The sequence below is a fragment of the Dysidea avara genome, chromosome 14 (genome assembly GCF_963678975.1).
Source record: "Dysidea avara chromosome 14, odDysAvar1.4, whole genome shotgun sequence".
Lineage (NCBI taxonomy): Eukaryota > Metazoa > Porifera > Demospongiae > Dictyoceratida > Dysideidae > Dysidea > Dysidea avara.
The window spans coordinates 2956818-2976863 of NC_089285.1; the positions used below are offsets into that span (position 1 = coordinate 2956818).

At 37.8% G+C, this 20046-nt stretch overlaps 1 protein-coding gene across 2 annotated transcripts; it reads right to left on the reverse strand.

Moving 5' to 3' along the window:
• LOC136244313 (uncharacterized) lies at positions 1 to 10951 on the reverse strand. Of its 2 annotated transcripts, XM_066035868.1 has the most exons (7): positions 10634 to 10951; positions 9761 to 10060; positions 9199 to 9474; positions 8656 to 8898; positions 3388 to 3455; positions 2873 to 3327; positions 1 to 688 (listed from the first exon to the last, which is right to left on the reverse strand). In XM_066035868.1, exons 1-7 carry the CDS (start codon positions 10701 to 10703, stop codon positions 175 to 177), a joined length of 1926 nt encoding a protein of 641 aa, XP_065891940.1. In that variant the 5' UTR covers positions 10704 to 10951; the 3' UTR covers positions 1 to 174. The 2 variants fall into 2 exon arrangements, with proteins under 2 accessions (XP_065891940.1, XP_065891941.1); XM_066035869.1 differs by lacking the exon at positions 8656 to 8898.
• Between the last annotated feature and the right edge of the window lie 9095 nt (positions 10952 to 20046).

A 20046-nucleotide genomic window follows, 5' to 3' on the forward strand; every position in this document is an offset into this window, starting at 1 on the left:
TCAGCTAAATTCAATTAATAATAGCCAAACAAGACCTATGTACAATAACACAATATTATTAGCATGAGTATATACTGTACACCTGCACCTATAATCAACTAAAAGACTTCACAAATAAATTAATGAAGAGTACATATATATATATATACATAGTACAGTCTCACAACCATTCATTTATATTGATGTTTCATAGTGTTGTTTTCCATTTTCAGTGCAAAAATTGTGTATCTCAGCTTCAGAATATCCTGAATCATGGACACATAAACTGTGTACTTCCACATTCTCTGGTGAATGATAGTTTTTATTTCCCCTGCTACCTTCCAGCATGCTTGTAAATTGAACAGGTTCTGACTGCTGCTCTAGAGCAATTACTTCTGAAAAGGTAGTCATACCTCTACTTGTGTCAGAGGAAGCCAAGTAGATATGCCTAGAAATGTTAGAATCATGCTTTGCTTCTTGTGCTTCACATGAAGTTTTAAATGTCACTGCTGGTGAACTAGTTGTCTCTTTAGAACTGTGTTTAAGGGTGTCTGTTACAGTGAATTTGGTTGGTACTGACAAATTAGACTTGTTTTCACTAATATAACTAGGAGATGTTTGCAAGTCAGGTTCTGTTGGCAATATCTTTTCTTGTGGTGTGATATAGCTGCAAATAATGCAAACACCTGATTTATCTGTTCTTCTACACCTATGTGTACATACATGCACAGGTGTAAGAAATCAATTAAAATTTTGAATTTTAGTTACCCATACATACAATTATATGTTGTAATGTTTCACTTCATACTGTTTAACTGCACAAGTATAAGAATTCAAAGTTCGATTAGGGATCATAGAAAAAAGCAAGGAAACAAGGTAGTTAGCTTACACTTGCAGATTTACTAGTGGGCATTTAATCCCTGATTCAGTCTATACCCATAACTGAATTAGGGATTAAATGTCCACTAGTTTATCTGCAGGTGCAGGTGACCCCCCCCCCCCCCCCCTTTTGAACACACATCGATTACTGACTTGAAAGCAAAGTGGCCATCACACTTTGCTTTCAGCTGTGTTCAGCCCATTTCACAGCGTTACAAATGAAGAACAGTAGGAAACGTACCTCTGAAATCAATCCAGTCACCACAAAAAATACAGATAATTCCCATTTACAAATGCAGGGAAGCCATTGTGCTACCATGAATTGACACTTTGGGCTGTCAGCAAAAAGAAATGGGACACAAAGGAAGACAAAAGTAAGGTGTTGATGCACATATGTACTGCAGTATGCCAAAAGGCATCTCTTGGGCTGAAGTGACATTGAACAGTGAAAAAACCAAGCCCATAGCTTTAGTCATTATCAAGTTACACTTGTCTGAAGACATCAGGCAGCCATACAGTTAGTTGGTCAGTAGAAAATTCCATTTAATAAGTTTTCTATTGGAAGCATTTAGGGTTGTACTGAAGGCACTTTTGGGTTTGATTATACCTAACCAATACTACCATGGTGCTAGGATGGTATTGTGAAGCTGGTTTTGATATTGTTGGCCAGAAAACCCAAACTTCCATGATCCCTAATATACAGTCTACTGTACTGTATGATACATTAGAGAAGTCCCTATGACAGCCATGTAGTGAAAAATGTTACCATTAAAACAAAGCTAGTGTAGAAAGATGTGATATCAAAAATGGCTTCCAAGAAATGGCTATGGGGATTTTGATGTCAATTACTTTAGCTTTTTAGAAGCATTAAGTATTACAGCAGTATAATATTATGATGATTCTTTTTAAAAAAATGTTAAAATGTGTAATGTGCATGCCTACAAGAAAACAAAATTAGGAACACACTGCACAGTATAGTACTGCTTGAATATATAAAATTAAAAGTATGAAAGTCTGCTGCTTCCTGGCTGTTATACTTCACAGGTATAAGATGGAGATACTCAACTAGTATTAGGAATTTTAAGGGATCAAAAAAAAGTAGTGAAACAAGATAATACGACATTTAATCCCTATACTTCAATCTATACCCATGACCAGAGTAGTGGGTAACTAGTTACTTTGTAGCTAAGTTACGTAACTAGTTAATATAACTAGTTAATTTACTTTGTAACCAGTAACTTGTAACTAGCTACAACTGTCTGGAAAGTAACTAAGTTACAATAGTAACTAGTTACAATAGTTACATTGTAACTATAGCTAATTATACTTTAAAAGCAAGAGCACTTATGTGCTACAGCCACATTAAGTAGGCACTCTGTGTACTATTCTTCATGATTCAGCTTGAGTATATACAGACATAGCAGTTGAAACTGAGCTGAAATGGCTACAGAATCATTATTAATTTCAGAAAGTGTACATATAATTATTATATTTGGTTCTCTTCTCCCTTGCTCTGGGTAAAATAATCATAATACAAAAGTTAACAAACAAACACAACTTATTAATGAAAGTAACTAGTAACTAGATACTTAGTTACATTTTAAAAAGTAACTGTAACTTAAAGTAAGTAAGTAAGTTGGTCAGTCAGTTAGTCAGCAGAAAATTCCACTGGATAAAAAAAAATTGTAGCAATTGGTTGAAAACATTTCTGGTAATATACTGAAGGTACTTTTGGGCTTGGTTACACCTAACCAATACTGTCAAGGTACCATGAACATAATTGTTAGGCTGTTTTTGGTCAACTTTTTTTTGTGATAAAGTGTAAACCTCCATGATCCCTAATACACAGTACTACCGTACTGTACAATAGAGCAATCACTTAATATACAATTGCCAATTTAAAACAGTCAAACTTTTAAAAGAGCACCATAAATGATTGATTTTTGAGCATTGATCAAAAACTTAATAGGCTTTTTCAGCTACGTGTATTTTTCAAAGCATAGCACAAATTTACCTGAATGTCAATACACCAAACATGAAACATAACACTACTATCATGAAGCAAGCAAATGATATTGCCAATATTAAAACTATGGCATTAAATTGTGAATTTTTAATATCATCATCATCAGCATCATCATCGTAATCATCATCATCATCATCACCACTGCCATTCTCTTTGACATTTTTGTCATTATCATTAAGATTAGTAGTACCACTGTTGTCAGTCACTCCTTCACAAGAATGGTTACAAATGTATAGTGTGGCAATTTGAAGAAAGAGCTTTGGTGCTAAGTGAGTATTTTCAAAAACTTCTGTAACATTTTTAGAGAAAGATCCCATCACTGTAACATTGTACCATGCCACTGAATAATTGATGCATTTAAATCCACTGGGTATGATGGTTACATTGCAATTACAAATGTTTAATATTTTCTTTTCTAAGAGAAGTGTGAGATCTCTTTCAGTCTAATTATAACAAATGTCATGCATAGCTACATGTAAGTAGAGGTGGACAACTTCACTCACCTCAGGTCTGCAATAACCATTGTGTATATCAGCCAGAAACTGTATTAGACTTGTGGCATTATCATCATCTGTGAGTGAGTATATACAAATATTGATTACACCCAAAAAATAATATTTAAGATGTGAAGTACAGACCTAAAGATTCATTAATTTATACATCTGTCTGGTAGAAGTAACGCGAATGATTTCTCTACGGGAGACACTGTTAGAGGGACATGGGAGACTGAGGGGGTAGAGTAGGAAGAGGTTACATGCTGTGCTTTTCTTGGAGAAGCATAAACTCCATGGTACCCAAACCCTATATTTTTATATTTAGACACATTTTCATGAGCATAATTATTTTGATAATCATTTGACAAAGCACATACTTCACTGGAAAGTATACCTGTAGCTACTCAGACTTAAAAAATGAGACACTAGTATTATAATTCACAATTATAATTTATCATCTATTGGATGCTCTATTAAAGTAGTGAATGTTCTATTAGAGTGGTGACTGCTCTATTAGAATCAAGGGGTCCGCAACTCCGAAAAATCCTGTAAGAGATTTCAAATCTTTGCGATTTTTCAAGATTTCAAAATTTCAGAACATTTTAAATCTTAGATATCCGGAATAATAGCATCACATGATACGTAGTATACGGAAATGCTACAAATTCTTTCCTGAGTTCTCTGCAAACTTGTGGGGATGCTGGACGTAGCATACGTGACGCTGCAAATACGGAAGTATACAGGAAATATACAGAACTTTACAACAAGTTTCAGAGATTTCAGATTGAGATTTCAGCAAGATTTCAAAGAGGGCTGTACGAGATTTCAAGGGAGTTGCAGACTCCTTGATTAGAATATCTCGATCTTAACACAAAAATCCGCTCTGATTTCTCCATAATGTAGAGTTCATAACTATTGTCTACTATTCAATTCATTGGCTTTCCAGGGCCATAGCCAGACTTTTATCTGGGTAGGTTCTTTTAGAAAAAAAGTGGACCTTTTTATATGACATGATTCAGACTATATTATGGTATGCGGCATGCTGAAACTATGGGGGTCTGGGGGCATTCCTCCCAGGAATTTTTTGAAAATAGATACTAAAAGGTTGAATTTTAGTGGCATTTCAGTCAATAAAAATAACAATTCTTTAGGTAAGTTGAAGACCAGCTGTATGGATGATATCTGGAAAAATATCTCTACTGCTACTGTAATTATACCATCTGCATATGCATGTGTCTAAATATAATATATTGGAATGTCACAGTGAATAAGAGGGAAAGATTGAGCACTCTGCCATGATCAACAGGGGCAGTGGAGCAGAACAAAGGGTGTCTTAAACAATGAAGCATGGATGCTATTCGTGGGCTCTGCATGGAGGGGCTTGTCCACCAAAATCTTATATTTTAATGAAAGCTCAGTTTAGACAATCTACATGTAGAAAATGTAATTGTGACTGTCCTATTAGAGTGATTGACTGCTCTATTAGAGTATCTCGATTTTGCATTGCATTTAATACAAGAGTTACTCGGAGCACTTAATTTAGCTTCTTATTAGTGGTATCTAGTAAACTGTACCTAATGGACTTTTGCTCCTGAAATTTTGGACTTGTATGACTAAAATTATGGACCTATTTGCTAAAATTGTGGACCTTTCTAGTGAAATTGTGGACCTTTTTCCAAGAGGGTGGTTCTTCAGAACCCCCCGAAACCCCCCTGGCTATGGGCCTGCTTTCTGTACTTCAGTACAGTGTAATATAATTCCCATCTTTCTTTTGGTGTGAATATTGCATGTGAATCTCTGTGATCTTTGTATGCTTTGTGGTGAACAAATATGGTGGTGAACAAATATGGTGGTGAACAAATATGCTTCACCTATAATGCAAACTTGTCAGTACAATGGTGTATACCCATACACAAATGGTTATCTCAAGTAAGTAGAAAGATTGAAAGCTAACAACTTATAAAGATAGATGAAACAACTGGTGTGGAGAACTATAAGGATTTATTAGTCATTTTATGCTGATTTTGAAGTGGTTTATACTTTAGAGTTGGTGACACAACCAAATACTGTGTAGCTGAATAACCCAAGCAAACTATGCACTTTAAAGTAGACACTAGGAATGTCTCCCATCTGCAGTGTGTTTTCAAAGTTTTGAAGTATTCTGCATACACTGGCTACAACTCTTAAATTGCACAAACCTTATTATGTGTATTATAAATTAAGATATCCAGCGTATAGACAAACCCCATAGCAAGTTTCATCTTCATAGAAGCTTGGATGATGGAGCAATCCCAAGTTAAACATGTGTTGTCATTTTGTGCCAGAGTTCTATTAGGGAATTCACAGAGAGTTTTTAATAAAAAAACTCAGCAACTGGAATGCCTGCTAGCTTAATGATATTACACAAGAACCCAATAAAATACCACACTCACTCACACACAATGTTGGTGTGCTAAAGTATCCCCTCTCTAAATTTATTAGCTAAGAAGATAGTAGAAGATACAGGTAGACAATGGAAAGATGGGGAAGAGCTAATCGCTTCAGAATCAATGAGAGTTATAATTATTTTTAGGAGGAGCTGCTAAATTGAAATACTCTAAAAGAACATCAAACACAATCCATTAAAACTCTTCTAAACTAGGGAACAAAGACCAGTGTGAGATCTGACATTAAACATTTTCTTCATGACCTGTACACTACTTCCTCACTATTGTACCAAGCATCCTGTCATACTAATTACTTATTTGAATTTCCATAGCTAACTGTTTCATATGCTGCACTACAAATATAAATTATTGGTGTTTTTGAAAATACCATTCTTAAAGTGAAACAATATTTTTGCCAAAGTAGGCATTTTTGTTTTAGTTACAAACTTGATTCTCAGATTTTACAACTAAAATGTGAAATTTCAAGAGAAGTTGACATCAGGGGTATGTTATCAGATATTTTATACTGAGTAAAGTTCCACACACATATATAATAATTTTTTAAAACTTTATTATAAAGCAAACAAAATGTGATTACTGCATTTAAACTGCTAAGAATTCAACACCCATAATATGCATAGCAAAAGAAGGACTAGGTGGGCTAGCTAATTTCTAATGAAACAGTCAGGTGTATCCGATGGTTACATTTATAAGAAGTCATCTACAGTATTCAGCCTTTTTGCAAGTGTAGAGTACAACCCTCTCCCCCTTCACAAAATGTACTGACAGACAATACCTTGTCAGTGGTGGATCCAAGGGGGTTCACAAGGGGCATGTGCCCCCCCCTCCCCCTCAAAAAAAAGAAAAAACGTTATACAAGATCTCGAGATACTGTAATAATAAAGAAGTCTGTAAATATGTAGCACTATCCCATGTATGGGCACATTTTGCCCGCCAAGAATGTATGAAATGCGCATGGTCTCTTGTGTATGTTTTCTTTAGACTCGTATAACGCAGCTAGCTGAGCTACTCATCTTACTTATCCCTATACAACTATTAATCAATGTAGTCCACTTACAGTAGAAAGCAGTATGATTAATACATATGTGCATAGCATCAAAAGTTTCAGTCTTAGGTTTAGCTTCCGGGACGCTGCACCCCCCAGACCCACCTACTACCCTGGTGCACCCTCCTTTCCAAATCCTGGATCCGCCCTTGACTTGCAATTGAAAATTGAAAGTATTGCTAATATTATAGGTGTGAATAAAGTCAGATGTAATGTCATATGTTAGTATATAGCTATAGGTCAGATGAGGCAGTTTGTAAATGCACACACACACACACACACACACACACACACACACACACACACACACACACACACACACACATATGTGCGCACGCACGCACACACACAACACACACAACACACACATCATAAAAGCTATACATATACTCATCCTTTCAGATTCACAGAAGCATGTTCGAAGTACGTATGTATACTAGCCAACTGATATAAAACATGCTCGTATCTTTCTTAAATCAAACCAGATGATAAATAGCATTTTCAAAGTGTGCATGTTATTTAATTCTCTCCCCTAGCATACTCTTTGTACACTTGCATAAAGGCTGATCCCTAAGTGCGCTGAATTGGAAATTGTGAGAAGCCTAAAGCCTACAAAGTTGTATAGGGCATTAATTGTCAACACAAGAAACTAAAGTACTTTATCCCTTTATTGCAAATGGTATGTTGGGAAAAGGTTAGACCAGAAATTTTCCTACCATACGTGATTCTAAGGAGGGGGACACTCCCTAGTAAAATGAATTCAAAAATCTTGAAGGACATTTGTATCACAGATTGACACTGCTGGCAGCAAGTAGTATTTTTACATCAATTCAAGATAAAATCTGTGACCGTTTGGAATTTATTCTTAGTTTATTGGTATAATCACTTTGTTATGAAATGCTTATAGCTATTCAATAACAACTGTTTTAAATTCTGCTCACAGTAGACGACTACCTTAGTAGCCACAGTGGAAGTCCAGCTAGGATCATGGATATAATTAGCCACAAAAATGTAGAAGGTAGCTCTCCGAGACAGATCGTTCACTCTGGAAATTTGATGCTTAAAATATCCATAGCTATAGCTGAGTGGGTGAATTAATGCATCATTAAATTTATGTTTTTCATACCATCTATCACTAGACATGCTAAGATCCACCATGTTTCAAATATAAACATGTATACTGTAGGTTACTTCTTCAACATGCACCAAAACCTACAATCAACTCTAACTAGTAAAATTAGTAATAAATAAAATTCATACAAGCTACAAGATACCAGGTACCAGTATGGACTTTAGCTTGCACAAAGTTATAGCTTAGACCTATTATTGTCTGTACACTATTTATGTAGATATGCTGACTGCTCACTATATGCCATGAATATATGACTTTGTGTGCTGTAAACAACAGCTGTCAGCTACTTTACTAAATAGTCCATATAATGAATCTAATCACATAAGCACACCAATAACCATCTGGGCATAACCTATGTACAAGTATGGGCATGTCACTCCCCAGCACTCAAACTGTTATGAAGCTTTTTATGGAATAAAATACCCAAGAATACCTGAGTGATACATCACATGTTTAAAATGGTAGGCTTCTTATGCTCTTCCACTAAAGAAGATAAATGTTATTATTGTCTATCATGGGATAAAGATCCTTATGGGACCTTATCATGGATAAAGAAACTGATACTGATATTTGGATGGTACACACTAGCACACAAAAGCATACCTCACATTCAAATGCTTGTTGATATATAATAATGGTAAGTAAGAACATACCATATACATACAAGAAGTGGCTTGCTGTTGCAGTAACTGATGAGATGTTAGCAACACATAAATAGTTTCCAGTGTCATTAGGTGTTGCAACAAACATGATTTCATGCTGTGATACTGCCATATTTGAAGGAGTGACAATTCTAACATCTGGAGATGGTCTACCCTCCAGTACAGAGCATGTCAATAGAACCTCAGTCCCATTATGAGCTGTGCTTGGTCCATGCATCATCACTCTTGGAGGGACTATGTGAATAACCATGAACACACAGAAACTATTACTCCTAAATACAGCTAGTTGTAAGTAGCTTAAGGGAAAATACAGTTCTATATGTGTCATGAAAAATATAGTGCCAATTTGACTTGCACAATGAATCATAACAATGTACCAAATAAGTGGTGATTTTCATTGACTTCATTTATGTTAGCCTGGGGAACTGAAGTCAAGTTGCATATTATATTATTGTTCTGTGAACAAGGATATGGCTCTATAGTAGTGCACGTCTCTGCATGTAAATCGATCAGATATTAATATCATATTCTTACTTTTTATTAAAAGAAATACTGAATGTCTTTCCAGTGATAATACTCCCTCTGCAACACACATGTATTCCCCACCATCAGCATTAGTCAAGTTTGTTAGCTTTAGTACATTATGTGTGCCATTTGTGATAACAACTTTGTCAGTGACCTTAGCACCATGCCTCTCCCAATAGAACTCCGCAGGAGGCATGCCAGTAAAAATGATTCTACATGATAATAACACATTGTGTCCTCTGAATTCAGCATAGCTAGTACTGACAATTTCAGCAATAGGGTCAACTGTGATCAACAACACAAAATTTCTTAATATGCATATTATGCACACGTGTATACATGTAGGAATTGTTATTGGGGAGCATTTTGGTAAGCCTTGTCAGCATTGTAGATACTGCATAGTTTCAAAATATTGTCTATTTTAAGTAGAATGTACTCGGACAAAGAGTATAGCCACTATATACAATATAATTATAAGTAATCATGTCTTTTTGAGTATGTTTACATATTGCATGCCAAACACTCACAATTAAGCCTTTCTATTGCATAACACATTGTAAGTACAACTTACGAACAAGGGTAATGTTGGCAGGTCCACTACAGCCTTCTTGTGGTACACAACACTCATATTGTCCTTGATCAAACTCACTCATAAATGAATCAAAGAACAAAATATGGCTACTAGCATACACACGATCTGAAGGTTCAATGTCGTGATGAACTCCATTTACCAGTCGATGCCATAAAGCGCCTTCAGCAAAGTCAATAAATGTATCATCTTGTCTGACATGGTGACACTCCAATCTGGTATTCTCATTTTCATGAACATATCGAACAAGTGGATATGTTATAATCTTAGCCAAACTTTGTCCTACAAAGTTTATACTATTTGGATATGCATTAGCAATTGCCATACATTTTCACTATAATCAGTCACTAGCTAGCTAGCTGCTATACACCACAGATCACATGTTAATGTGAAGAAAGGGCAATACAAGCTATAAATCTCGGTAGACATACATACATCCTATAATAAGTATACAGGATATTGCTATATAGACATATGTATATACAAGGCTTCCGTCTCCATTCATGCAGGTATATCCACCTATAAAATGATTTTCGAAAGGAAATGATACACACTTTGACATATATACGTATAGCTATAGCTAGGTAATAAATGGTAACTACATAGTTAGTCATAAGGCACATAATGTAGCTAGCTATCTACACACATAGACATAACTATGTAGCTATACGGATACAACACCACGATTGGTTCATTTTAATACTTAAATTATCTGCGACCTCAGGTAGGTAAATATAGACTCTTTACTTTCCTGTAGCTTGTCAACTTTTACACATTTATAACATGCAGACCTCAATACAGACAGCCAGTTAGCTATAGTTCTAGCAGTTACATAATATTTGTACGTGTGCAGACCTCCAGCGTCCATGATGAGCAGAACTGCAAGTATAACAGCGTAGGTACGGAGTGTGTAGTTCTTCTTCATTGCATGAAGTTGACTCGAATTGAGTAGCTAGCTCAGAGCTGAGTAAGTCACGGTCACACTAAATCGTTTGCGACTGATTGCCTACTAGTAGCTAGCTAGCTATATATGGCATACAAAGTAGAGCTACGTAGATTTGCAGGCAAAGTAGTAGCTAGCTACATCACTGACTGCGCTAGCTAGCTACACAGCTTAAGCTTATATAGCTAGTTAGCTAGCAATAAGCTAAAAGCTAATAACCCTATAGTCACGTACCACGTACTCCGTACCACTGTGACGAATTCAATGCACTGTAGCGCGCGGTGGGGTAGCTGCACTGCGGCTATGGCTGGTTGCTTGCGTTGGCTGGTGGTCTCGCGTGGCCGGGCCCTTTTTTCTCAGCACCGCGCTTATCGATTGGAAATTATTGTATTGTATTGTATTGTATTAATGCTTTACAGTGACCAGCACTGAAGGTCTGCAGCAACATGTGCTGCAGCCTTAGGATTACCTAACCTAATTTCAAGGACTTAGACTTAGTGACTTATAGCTGAAAAGGTGTAACAGAAAAGGGGCCAAAGTAAGGAAAAAAATTCCTCCAACCCCAGGAATCGAACTGCAGGTCACCCAATGTCTAGTCGGGGCCACACTCAGTCTCCTCCAGGAGGGATGGATTTTCTTCCTTAATCCTAAAGTATTTATTGTATTAATGCTTTACAGTGACCAGCACTGAAGGTCTGCAGCAACATGTGCTGCAGCCTTAGGATTTACCTTTAGTTAATGTAAGTCTTGCCAGGGCTCCTGTACTGATCCATCAGCACATGGTACCCCTGTGTCTAGGCCCCTGTATGCTTGTAATGTATATTTTGTCTTAATCATTAAGACGTTTATTCTCTCATCTCGCATTTGCTACACGGAGTTGGCTTTCCAGGGGCGGATCCTGACTATTAAAAAGGGAGGTTCCATTTTGAATTTGCAACTTCAGTCTTGCTGTAAATTGAAGACAAAGAAAAAAAAAAGGTCATCACCTGCTGACAACAGCTGCCCCTCACCATAGATCAAGACACACGGTAGTGTGTCGTGCGGCCCAAGAAGCCGGCGCGCAACCCCGTGAGTATATTGACAGGAAGAAAGAAAAAGCAATTTTCGCACCTCCGTAGCTCTGTGCTGCCTTGATGAAACAAGACAAATTTTGCTGTGTACATTCCCTCCAACTTCAGTACTCCACATTCCAAATTTGAGCGAAATCGCTTCAGGCATTCCTGAGATATGCGACTTCAAAAATTGGCTTAGTTTCTTCGTTTTTTTCTTCTTATTTTTCTTCCTCTTTTCGCACACTTACAAAAACTGCTATAAAATGCGAACGCGTTATCCGATTGCCTTGAAATTTGGCACACAGAAGGGGGGGTATAAAGGCGCATCTCGGTACCAACTTTGGCTGGAATACCATAAACAGGCAAAGAGTTATGAGCGATTATGCACGAAAAATAACACCAATATGTTGTCACGCCTACAGGGTAAACCGCGTATGGGAAGAAGCTGAAAATCGGTGGGTGAATAGGTTAACTATTGAACCTCAAACCTTTTGTGGTTTGTAAGAAATCGAGCTAAAAACCAGGAAGATACAGCGAAAAAATCAACAGTGTGTAACAATTACGCAATCGAGATTAGCTAATTTTTAATTTTATTATTATTATTATTATTATTATGCTTGCCACGCCTACCGGATATACCACTTGGGGTAATGCTTTGAAAATCGCTGTACAGATGGAGTTATCATCTTAGAAAGGCTCTTCAATGGTGTAGAAGAATCAGACTTAAAGCCACGGAGTTATAACACGAAATCCAACTTGGTGTAGCAAGTGCGAGATCGAGATACTCTAATAGAGCAGTCATCCCAATAGAGCAGTCACCCTGAACAGAATTCAAGAGATCAGTTAGAAATAAGTAACCTGTATAGAGATCAGCTACAAACAAATCACCCTGTAGAGAGTTCAGCTACAAACAATTCACCCTGTTCAGACATCAGTTAGAAGAAGTTTTCTTGTAGAGAGTTCAGTTACAAACAAATCACCCTGTTGAAAGATCAGCTAGAAGATGTCACCTTGTAGATAGTTCAGTTACAAAGAAACCACCATGTAGAGAATTCAGCTACAAACTAGTGACCCTGTAGATACATCAGCTAGAAGAAGTTACCTTGTAGAGAGTTCAGCTACAAAGAAACCATTCTGTAAAGAGCTCAGCTGCAAACAAATCACCTATACAGAATTCAGCTACAAACAAATCACCCTGTAGAGAGATCAGCTAGAAGAAGTTACCTTGTAGATAGTTCAGCTACAAACAAATCATCCTGTAGAGAGATCAGCTAGAAGAAGTTACCTTGTAGATAGTTCAGCTACAAATAATTCACCCTGTACAGAGCTCAGTTAAAAGAGGTTTCCTTGTAGTAAGTTCAGCTACAAACAAATCACCCTGTAGAGAGATAAGTAAGAAGAAGTTACCTTGTAGATCGTTCAGCTACAAACAATTCACCCTGTAAAGAGATCAGCTAGAAGAAGTTACCTTGTAGAGAGTTCAGCTACAAAGAAACCATCATGTAGAGAATTCAGCCGCAAACAAATCATGTATAGAGAGTTCAGCTACAAACAAATCTCCCTGTAGAGAGATCAGCTAGAAGAAGTTTCCTTGTAGAGAGTTCTGCTACAAACAAATCACCCTGTAGAAAGATCAGCTAGAAGAAATCACCTTGTAGAGAGTTCAGCTTCAAAGAAACAATCATGTGAGAGTTCAGGTACAAACAAATTGTCCTGTAGAGAGATCAGCTAGAAGAATTTACCTTGTAGAGAGTTCAGCTACAAAGAAACCATCATGTAGATAGTTCAGGTACAAACAAATCACCCTGTAGAAAGATCAGCTATAGAAGAAATCACCTTGTAGAGAGTTCAGCTACAAAGAATCTATCATGTAGAGAGTTCAACTACAAACAAATCACCCTGTAGAAAGATCAGCTATAGAAGAAATCACCTTGTAGAGAGTTCAGCTACAAAGAAACCATCATGTAGAGAGTTCAGCTACAAACAAATCGGCCTGTAGAGAGATCAGCTAGAAGAAATTACCTTGTAGAGAGTTCAGCTACAAAGAAACCATAATGTAGAGAGTTCAGCTGCAAACAAATTACCTGTAGAAAGTTAAGCTACAAACAAATCTCCTTGTAGAGAGATCAGCTAGAAGAAGTCACCTTGCAGGGAGTTCAGTTACAAAGTATTAAACCATGTAGAGAGTTTAGCTGCAAACAAATCACCTGTAGAGAGTTCAGCTAGAAACAAGTCACCCTGTAGAGAGATCAGCTAGAAACAAGTCACCTTGTAGAGAGTTCAGCTAGAAGAAGTCACATTGTAGAGCTACAAAGAAACTACCATGTAGAGTTCAGCTGCAAACAAATCACCCTGTAGAGAACTCAGCTACAAACAAATCGCCCTGTAGAAAGATTAGCTAGAAGAAGTTACCTTATAGGGAGTTCAGCTATGAACAGATCACCCTATAGAGAGTTCAGCTACAAACAAATCACCCTGTAGAGAGTTAAGTTACAAAGAAACCACCATGTAGAGAGTTCAGCTGCAAAAAAAATCAATCACTCTTTAGAGAGTTCAGCTAGAAGAAGTCACCTTGTAGAGAGTTAAGCTGCAAATAAATCACCCTGTAGAGAATTCAGCTACAAACAAATCACCCTGTAGAAAGATCAGCTAGAAGAAGTTACCTTGTAGAGAGTTCAGCTACAAAGAAACCACCATGTAGAGAGTTCAGCTGCAAACAAATCACCTGTAGAGAGTTCAGCTAGAAACAAGTCACCCTGTAGAGAGATCAGCTAAAAACAAGTCACCCTGTAGAGAGTTCAGCTAGAAGAAGTCACATTGTAGAGAGTTCAGCTACAAAGAAACTACCACGTAGAGAGTTCAGCTGCAAACAAATCATGCTGTAGAGAGTTCAGCTAGAAGAAGTCACCTTTTAGAGAGTTCAGCTACAAAGCAACCACCATGTAAAGAGTTCAGCTGCAAAAAACTCAATCACCTTGTAGAAAGATTGGCTAGAAGAAGTTACCTTGTAGAGAGTTCAGCTACAAAGAAACCACCATATAGAGAGTTCAGCTGCAAACAAATCACCTGTAGAGAGTTCAGCTAGAAACAAGTCACCCTGTAGAGAGTTCAGCTAGAAGAAGTCACATTGTAGAGAGTTCAGCTACAATGAAACTCCCATGTAGAGAGTTCAGCTGCAAACAAATCACCCTGTATAGAACTCAGCTACAAACAAATATGCAGTGTAAAAAGATCAGCTAGAAGAAGTTACCTTGTAGATAGTTCAGCTACAACGAAACCACCATGTAGAGAGTTGAGCTACAAATAAATCACCTGTAGAGAGTTCAGCTAGAAACAAGTCACCCTGTAGAGAGATCAGCTAGAAACAAGTCACTTTGTAGAGAGTTCAGCTAGAAGAAGTCACATTGTAGAGAGTTCAGCTACAAAGAAACCACCATTTAGAGAGTTCAGCTGCAAACAAATCACCCAGTAGAAAGTTCAGCTATGAACAGATCACCCTGTTGAGAGTTCAGTTAGAAACAAGGCATCCTGTAGAGAGATCACCTAGAAGTATCGCCTTGTAGAGAGTTCAGCTACAAACAAATCACCTGTAGAGAGTTCAGCTACAAACAAATCACCCTGTAGAAAGATCAGCTAGAAGAAGTTACCTTGTAGGGATTTCAGCTACAAACAAATCACCCTGTAGAGAGATCAGCTAGAAAAAATTACCTTGGAGAAGGTTCAGCTACAAAGAAACCATTTTGTAAAGAGCTCAGCTGCAAACAAATCACCTGTACAGAATTCAACTACGAACAAATCACCCTGTAGAAAGATCAGCTATAAGAAGTTATCTTGTAGATAACTCAGCTACAAACAAATCTCCCTGTAGAGAGATCAGCTAGAAGAAATTACCTTGTAGAGAGTTCAGCTACAAAGAAACCACCATGTAGAGAGTTCAGCTGCAAAGAAATCATCCTGTAGAAAATTCTGCCAGAAACAAATTGCCCTGTAGAAAGATCAGTTAGAAGAAGTTACCTTTTAGAGAGTTCAGCTACAAAGAAACCATTCTGTAAAGAGCTCAGCTGCAAACAAATCACCTATACAAAATTCAGCTACAAACACATCACCCTGTAGAGAGATCAGCTAGAAGAAGTTACCTTGTAGATCGTTCAGCTACAAACAATTCACCCTGTAGAGAGAGCAATTAGAAGAAGTCACCTTGTAGAGTGTTCAGTTACAAAGAAACCACCATGGAGATTTCTGTAATCAATATATGTGACCGGATTTGCGAAAAGGGGTCTTCCACACACATCCAATTCCATAAACGTTGGAGACCATAACTCAGTGTTCAAGTAACATATTAACCTGAAAATTTCACCATCTATTCAGCTATAGTGGTGCTCAGCACTGCCCAAATATCAAGGCAATAGCTCTTTCCAATCTGAAGTTATCAATTGTCAAAGTTGACAAATTGGATGTGTGTGGAAGACCCCTTTTCGCAAATCCGGTCACATATGTATTATACAGTATATATAATTTGTACATTTACTGATAAAATATTTAAAGCACATCTACTTCATCTTTTCTTCTTCCTGTAGTAAAGAAAAAAACATAAGGTAAAAAAGTCCCAAAGCCGGCCATAGGCCCGCTTTGGGGTATACAAATACAAAAGGAAATGAAATCTAATCTAAAACAGCCAAGCTGTAAAAAAAGTGTGTGGCCCTCAGAAAGGCTATGGTGAAAAAAGATGTGAAATCCAAGGTGGCGGCCAAGAAATGGCTGTGATGGTAGGTTAATGGTAAAAATTTTAATAATGACAATTTAGGTAAATTTTGTGAAGCGGCACAAAAATTCACCTGAATTGTCGTTATTAAAATTTTTACCATTAACCTACCATCACAGCCATTTCTTGGCCGCCACCTTGGATTTCACATCTTTTTTCACCATAGCCTTTCTGAGGGCCGCACACTTTTTTTTACAGCTTGGCTGTTTTGGATTAGATACTCTTACCAACTATATTTCCTTATTTATATCTAGATACATATAAATTGCTACACTGCTCCTCAAAAGACTACTGTGACTGCTCTATTAGAGTATATCGATTTGACTGCTCTATTAGAGTATCTCGAGTAAGAGAGGCTCGTTCAAAGGGGGGTTCCATGGAACCCTTGGAACCCCCCCTGGATCCGCCCCTACTTTCGAATCATACCTCAATGGTTTGTAATCCGATTCTTCTGTACTACTGCAAGGACTTTCTATGAAGATTATTCCAGCTATACACCGATTTTCAGCTCATTGCTCTAAGCGGTTTGCCTAGTAGGCGTAAAACCAACTAGCCTAAAAACTACACTGTTAAAATGAAGAGTAACCACAACTCTCAAGGAGTTCCCAGTGTAGGGAGGATTTAACACCCCTGGAGAGTAACCATTACTCCAAAGGAGTAACTGGGGAGTAACACCTGCTCTGAAGGTGGTGTCACTTACTCTTCAGAGTAATGGTTATTCTCTTCAGAGTGTTGGTTACTCTCCATGGGGTGTTAAATCCTCCCTATACTGGGAACTCTCAGAGTGGTGGTAGCTACTCTTTATTTTTAACAGTGTAATACTTTTTTATTCATAAAAATCGATCGCGTAATTGTGACACAGGTTGGGTTTGTGTCATATCTCCGTGGTTTTTACCTCGATTCCTTTCAAACTACCAAAAGGAACTGTTACGATGGTTACTCTACCTACATAGCGATTTTCAATTCATTCCATGAAGCGGTTCACTCTGTAGGCGTGACTGGCGGCAACAAATCGATCTTGTTTTACGCGAATAATCGGTCGTAACTCCCGAACCATTCATCCCAAATTTGATGCTAGGATTCGCCTTTGGACTCCCTTTCTGTGTGCCAAATTTCAAGGCGATCGGAGTACGTGTTTGCGTTTTATAGCAATTTTTGCAAGTGTGCGAAAACAAGAAGAAGAATTAAAGAAAAAAAACCCAAGAAAAAAAATCGAAACTTTGGCAGTTCGTATCTCGGAATTGGCTGGAGCGAATTCCTTCAAATTTGGTATGTAGACTCCCCTGGCTGGCGGGAAACTCTGTAGCAAATGTGTTTCCAATCGGATAAGGGATCACCGAGATACAAAAGTGTGCAAATGACGTTTTCTTTCTTCCTGTCAATATACCTACGGTAGGGTCCGCAACGCGAAAAATCGATATCCTCCGATCAACTACCTAACTATTGTCATGTGTTAGGCTAAGTGTAGCTTAAATAATACCAGCATGGCAGTCAAGTTTGCCACTTTCTTCTGGTAGAAAATACTACAAATGTCTTAAAATCACTTGATTTTTCGTTGTAGCGGTTCGTAGGGTTCTTCGTATGCCACGATATTCACTCTCAACATTGTTCAAGTAGTCTATCATCAATTCAAAGCATTGGTGGTTTGATTTTATTGGTCAGTTTCTGGTGGCAGCACGATATGTGCAGCTTTTTGGCGACAGACAAAATGTTTCTTCCTCTGGAGCACAGGACAAGCAGAGCAGCAACTGCGCCGTAGGTCAGCAATGACCAGTACTAGGTAAAGTACCTGCATGCGGAGTATGGTTATAATTGAAGTTTGTTAGCCATCTGGCTGAACCATCTATATGCTGAAATTCGGCCAAAACGACGCGATTTTTTGCAAACAAATACCAGAATGGTTGATACATCAGTGAGACAGTCTCCAACAGCAAGGATAAGAAGCTTATAAACACCTAACAATACGGCTATCTCGCCCAGTAAACGCATAGAGCAATCCAATGCACTCACGTGATCGAAATTCAAATCGCGGAGATACCCATGAAATCGCTTTCATTTCTGAATAGGAACCATGCAGTGTGCTCCTTTTGTAAATAGTTCTGCTAATTGTTCGCTGAGGTGTGGTCTGGGCCACTGCAGGTGTGTGTTATGCTGTGGTGGCATCATAGGGAGAGTCTTAGACTGGTGGGCTAATCGAGATGCCGAACGTAATGCCCACAAACTAATTTTCACTTGATTCCAAGTGATTTTACCGTCATTGGACTAGAATATGGTTGTATGTTTCGAGATTTGAATATCGATCACGTGAGTGCCTATTCCATGCATTGGATTGCTCTATGCGTTTATTTGGCGAGATAGCCGTATTGTTAGGTGTTTATAAGCTTCGTATCCTTGCTGTTGAAGACTGTCGCACTGATGTATCAACCATTCTGGTATTTGTTTGCAAAAATCGCGTCGTTTTGGCCGAATTTCAGCATATAGATGGCTCAGCCAGATGGCTAACAAACTTCAATTATAACCATACTCCGCATGCAGGTACTTTACGTAGTACTGGTCATTGCTGACCCACGGCGCAGTTGCTGCTCTGCTTGTCCTGTGCTCCAGAGGAAGAAACATTTTGTCTGTCGCCAAAAAGCTGCACAGATCGTGCTGCCACCAGAAACTGACCAATAAAATCAAACCACCAATGCTTTGAGTTGATGATAGACTACTTGAACAATGTTGAGAGTGAATATCGTGGCATACGAAGAACCCTACGAACCGCTGCAACGAAAAATCACGTGATTTTAAGACATTTGTACCGTTTTCTTCCAGAAGAAAGTGGCAAACTTGACTGCCATGCTGGTGTTATTTAAGTTACACTTAGCCTAATACATGACAATAGTTAGGTAGTTGATTGGAGGATATCGATTTTTCGCGTTGCGGACCCTACCTACGGTGTGGCGCGCCGGCTTCTTGGGTCGCACGGTCTTGATGTTATACACAATCATAAATTGCATCAAAAATGTTTGAATTATGTCTAAAGTGCCTAGCTATGTTCAATGAGTAACACTATAAAAAATCCTGAAAGGGGGAGCACTGCCCCTTAACAATTGCATGCAAGCTCTCTCTGAAAACTTTTTTTAGTGTATGCATAATATAAGTGAATACTGTCATATATGTTAACTCTAAACATGATTTAGTATGTATCTTTTGTGTAGCCAAGCTCTTTAATTTTGCATTCATAGGATACTGTAACAGTCCATCCGAGTTTACTCAGGAACAAATAACGTAGCTTATTAATCAATCATTAAACATATAATCCAAGTAAACATATTTAGATAGCATTAATTTCTGTAGAATTAATCATATGTTTCCAAGCTGAATGTATGGTAATCCAGTCTTATTACTTATAAATACAGTGATAAATCTTTCTATGATCAAAACTAACAAGCAAACCTTCAAGCATTACTACTTCACAATAACGCATGAAAAACCTGACCAGTTAAGCATTTGAAAATGTATATTTTGT

Bases quoted from the DNA above. Each gene is read 5' to 3' on its own strand.
- LOC136244313 (XM_066035868.1), bottom strand. From the start codon at position 10,703: ATGAAGAAGAACTACACACTCCGTACCTACGCTGTTATACTTGCAGTT. The intron at 3,456-8,655 runs GTATGTTCTTAC...ACTCACTCACAG, and splicing joins CCACTTCTTGTATGTATATG to ATGATGATAATGCCACAAGT. The intron at 3,328-3,387 runs GTGAGTGAAGTT...TGTTATAATTAG, and splicing joins ATGGTTATTGCAGACCTGAG to ACTGAAAGAGATCTCACACT.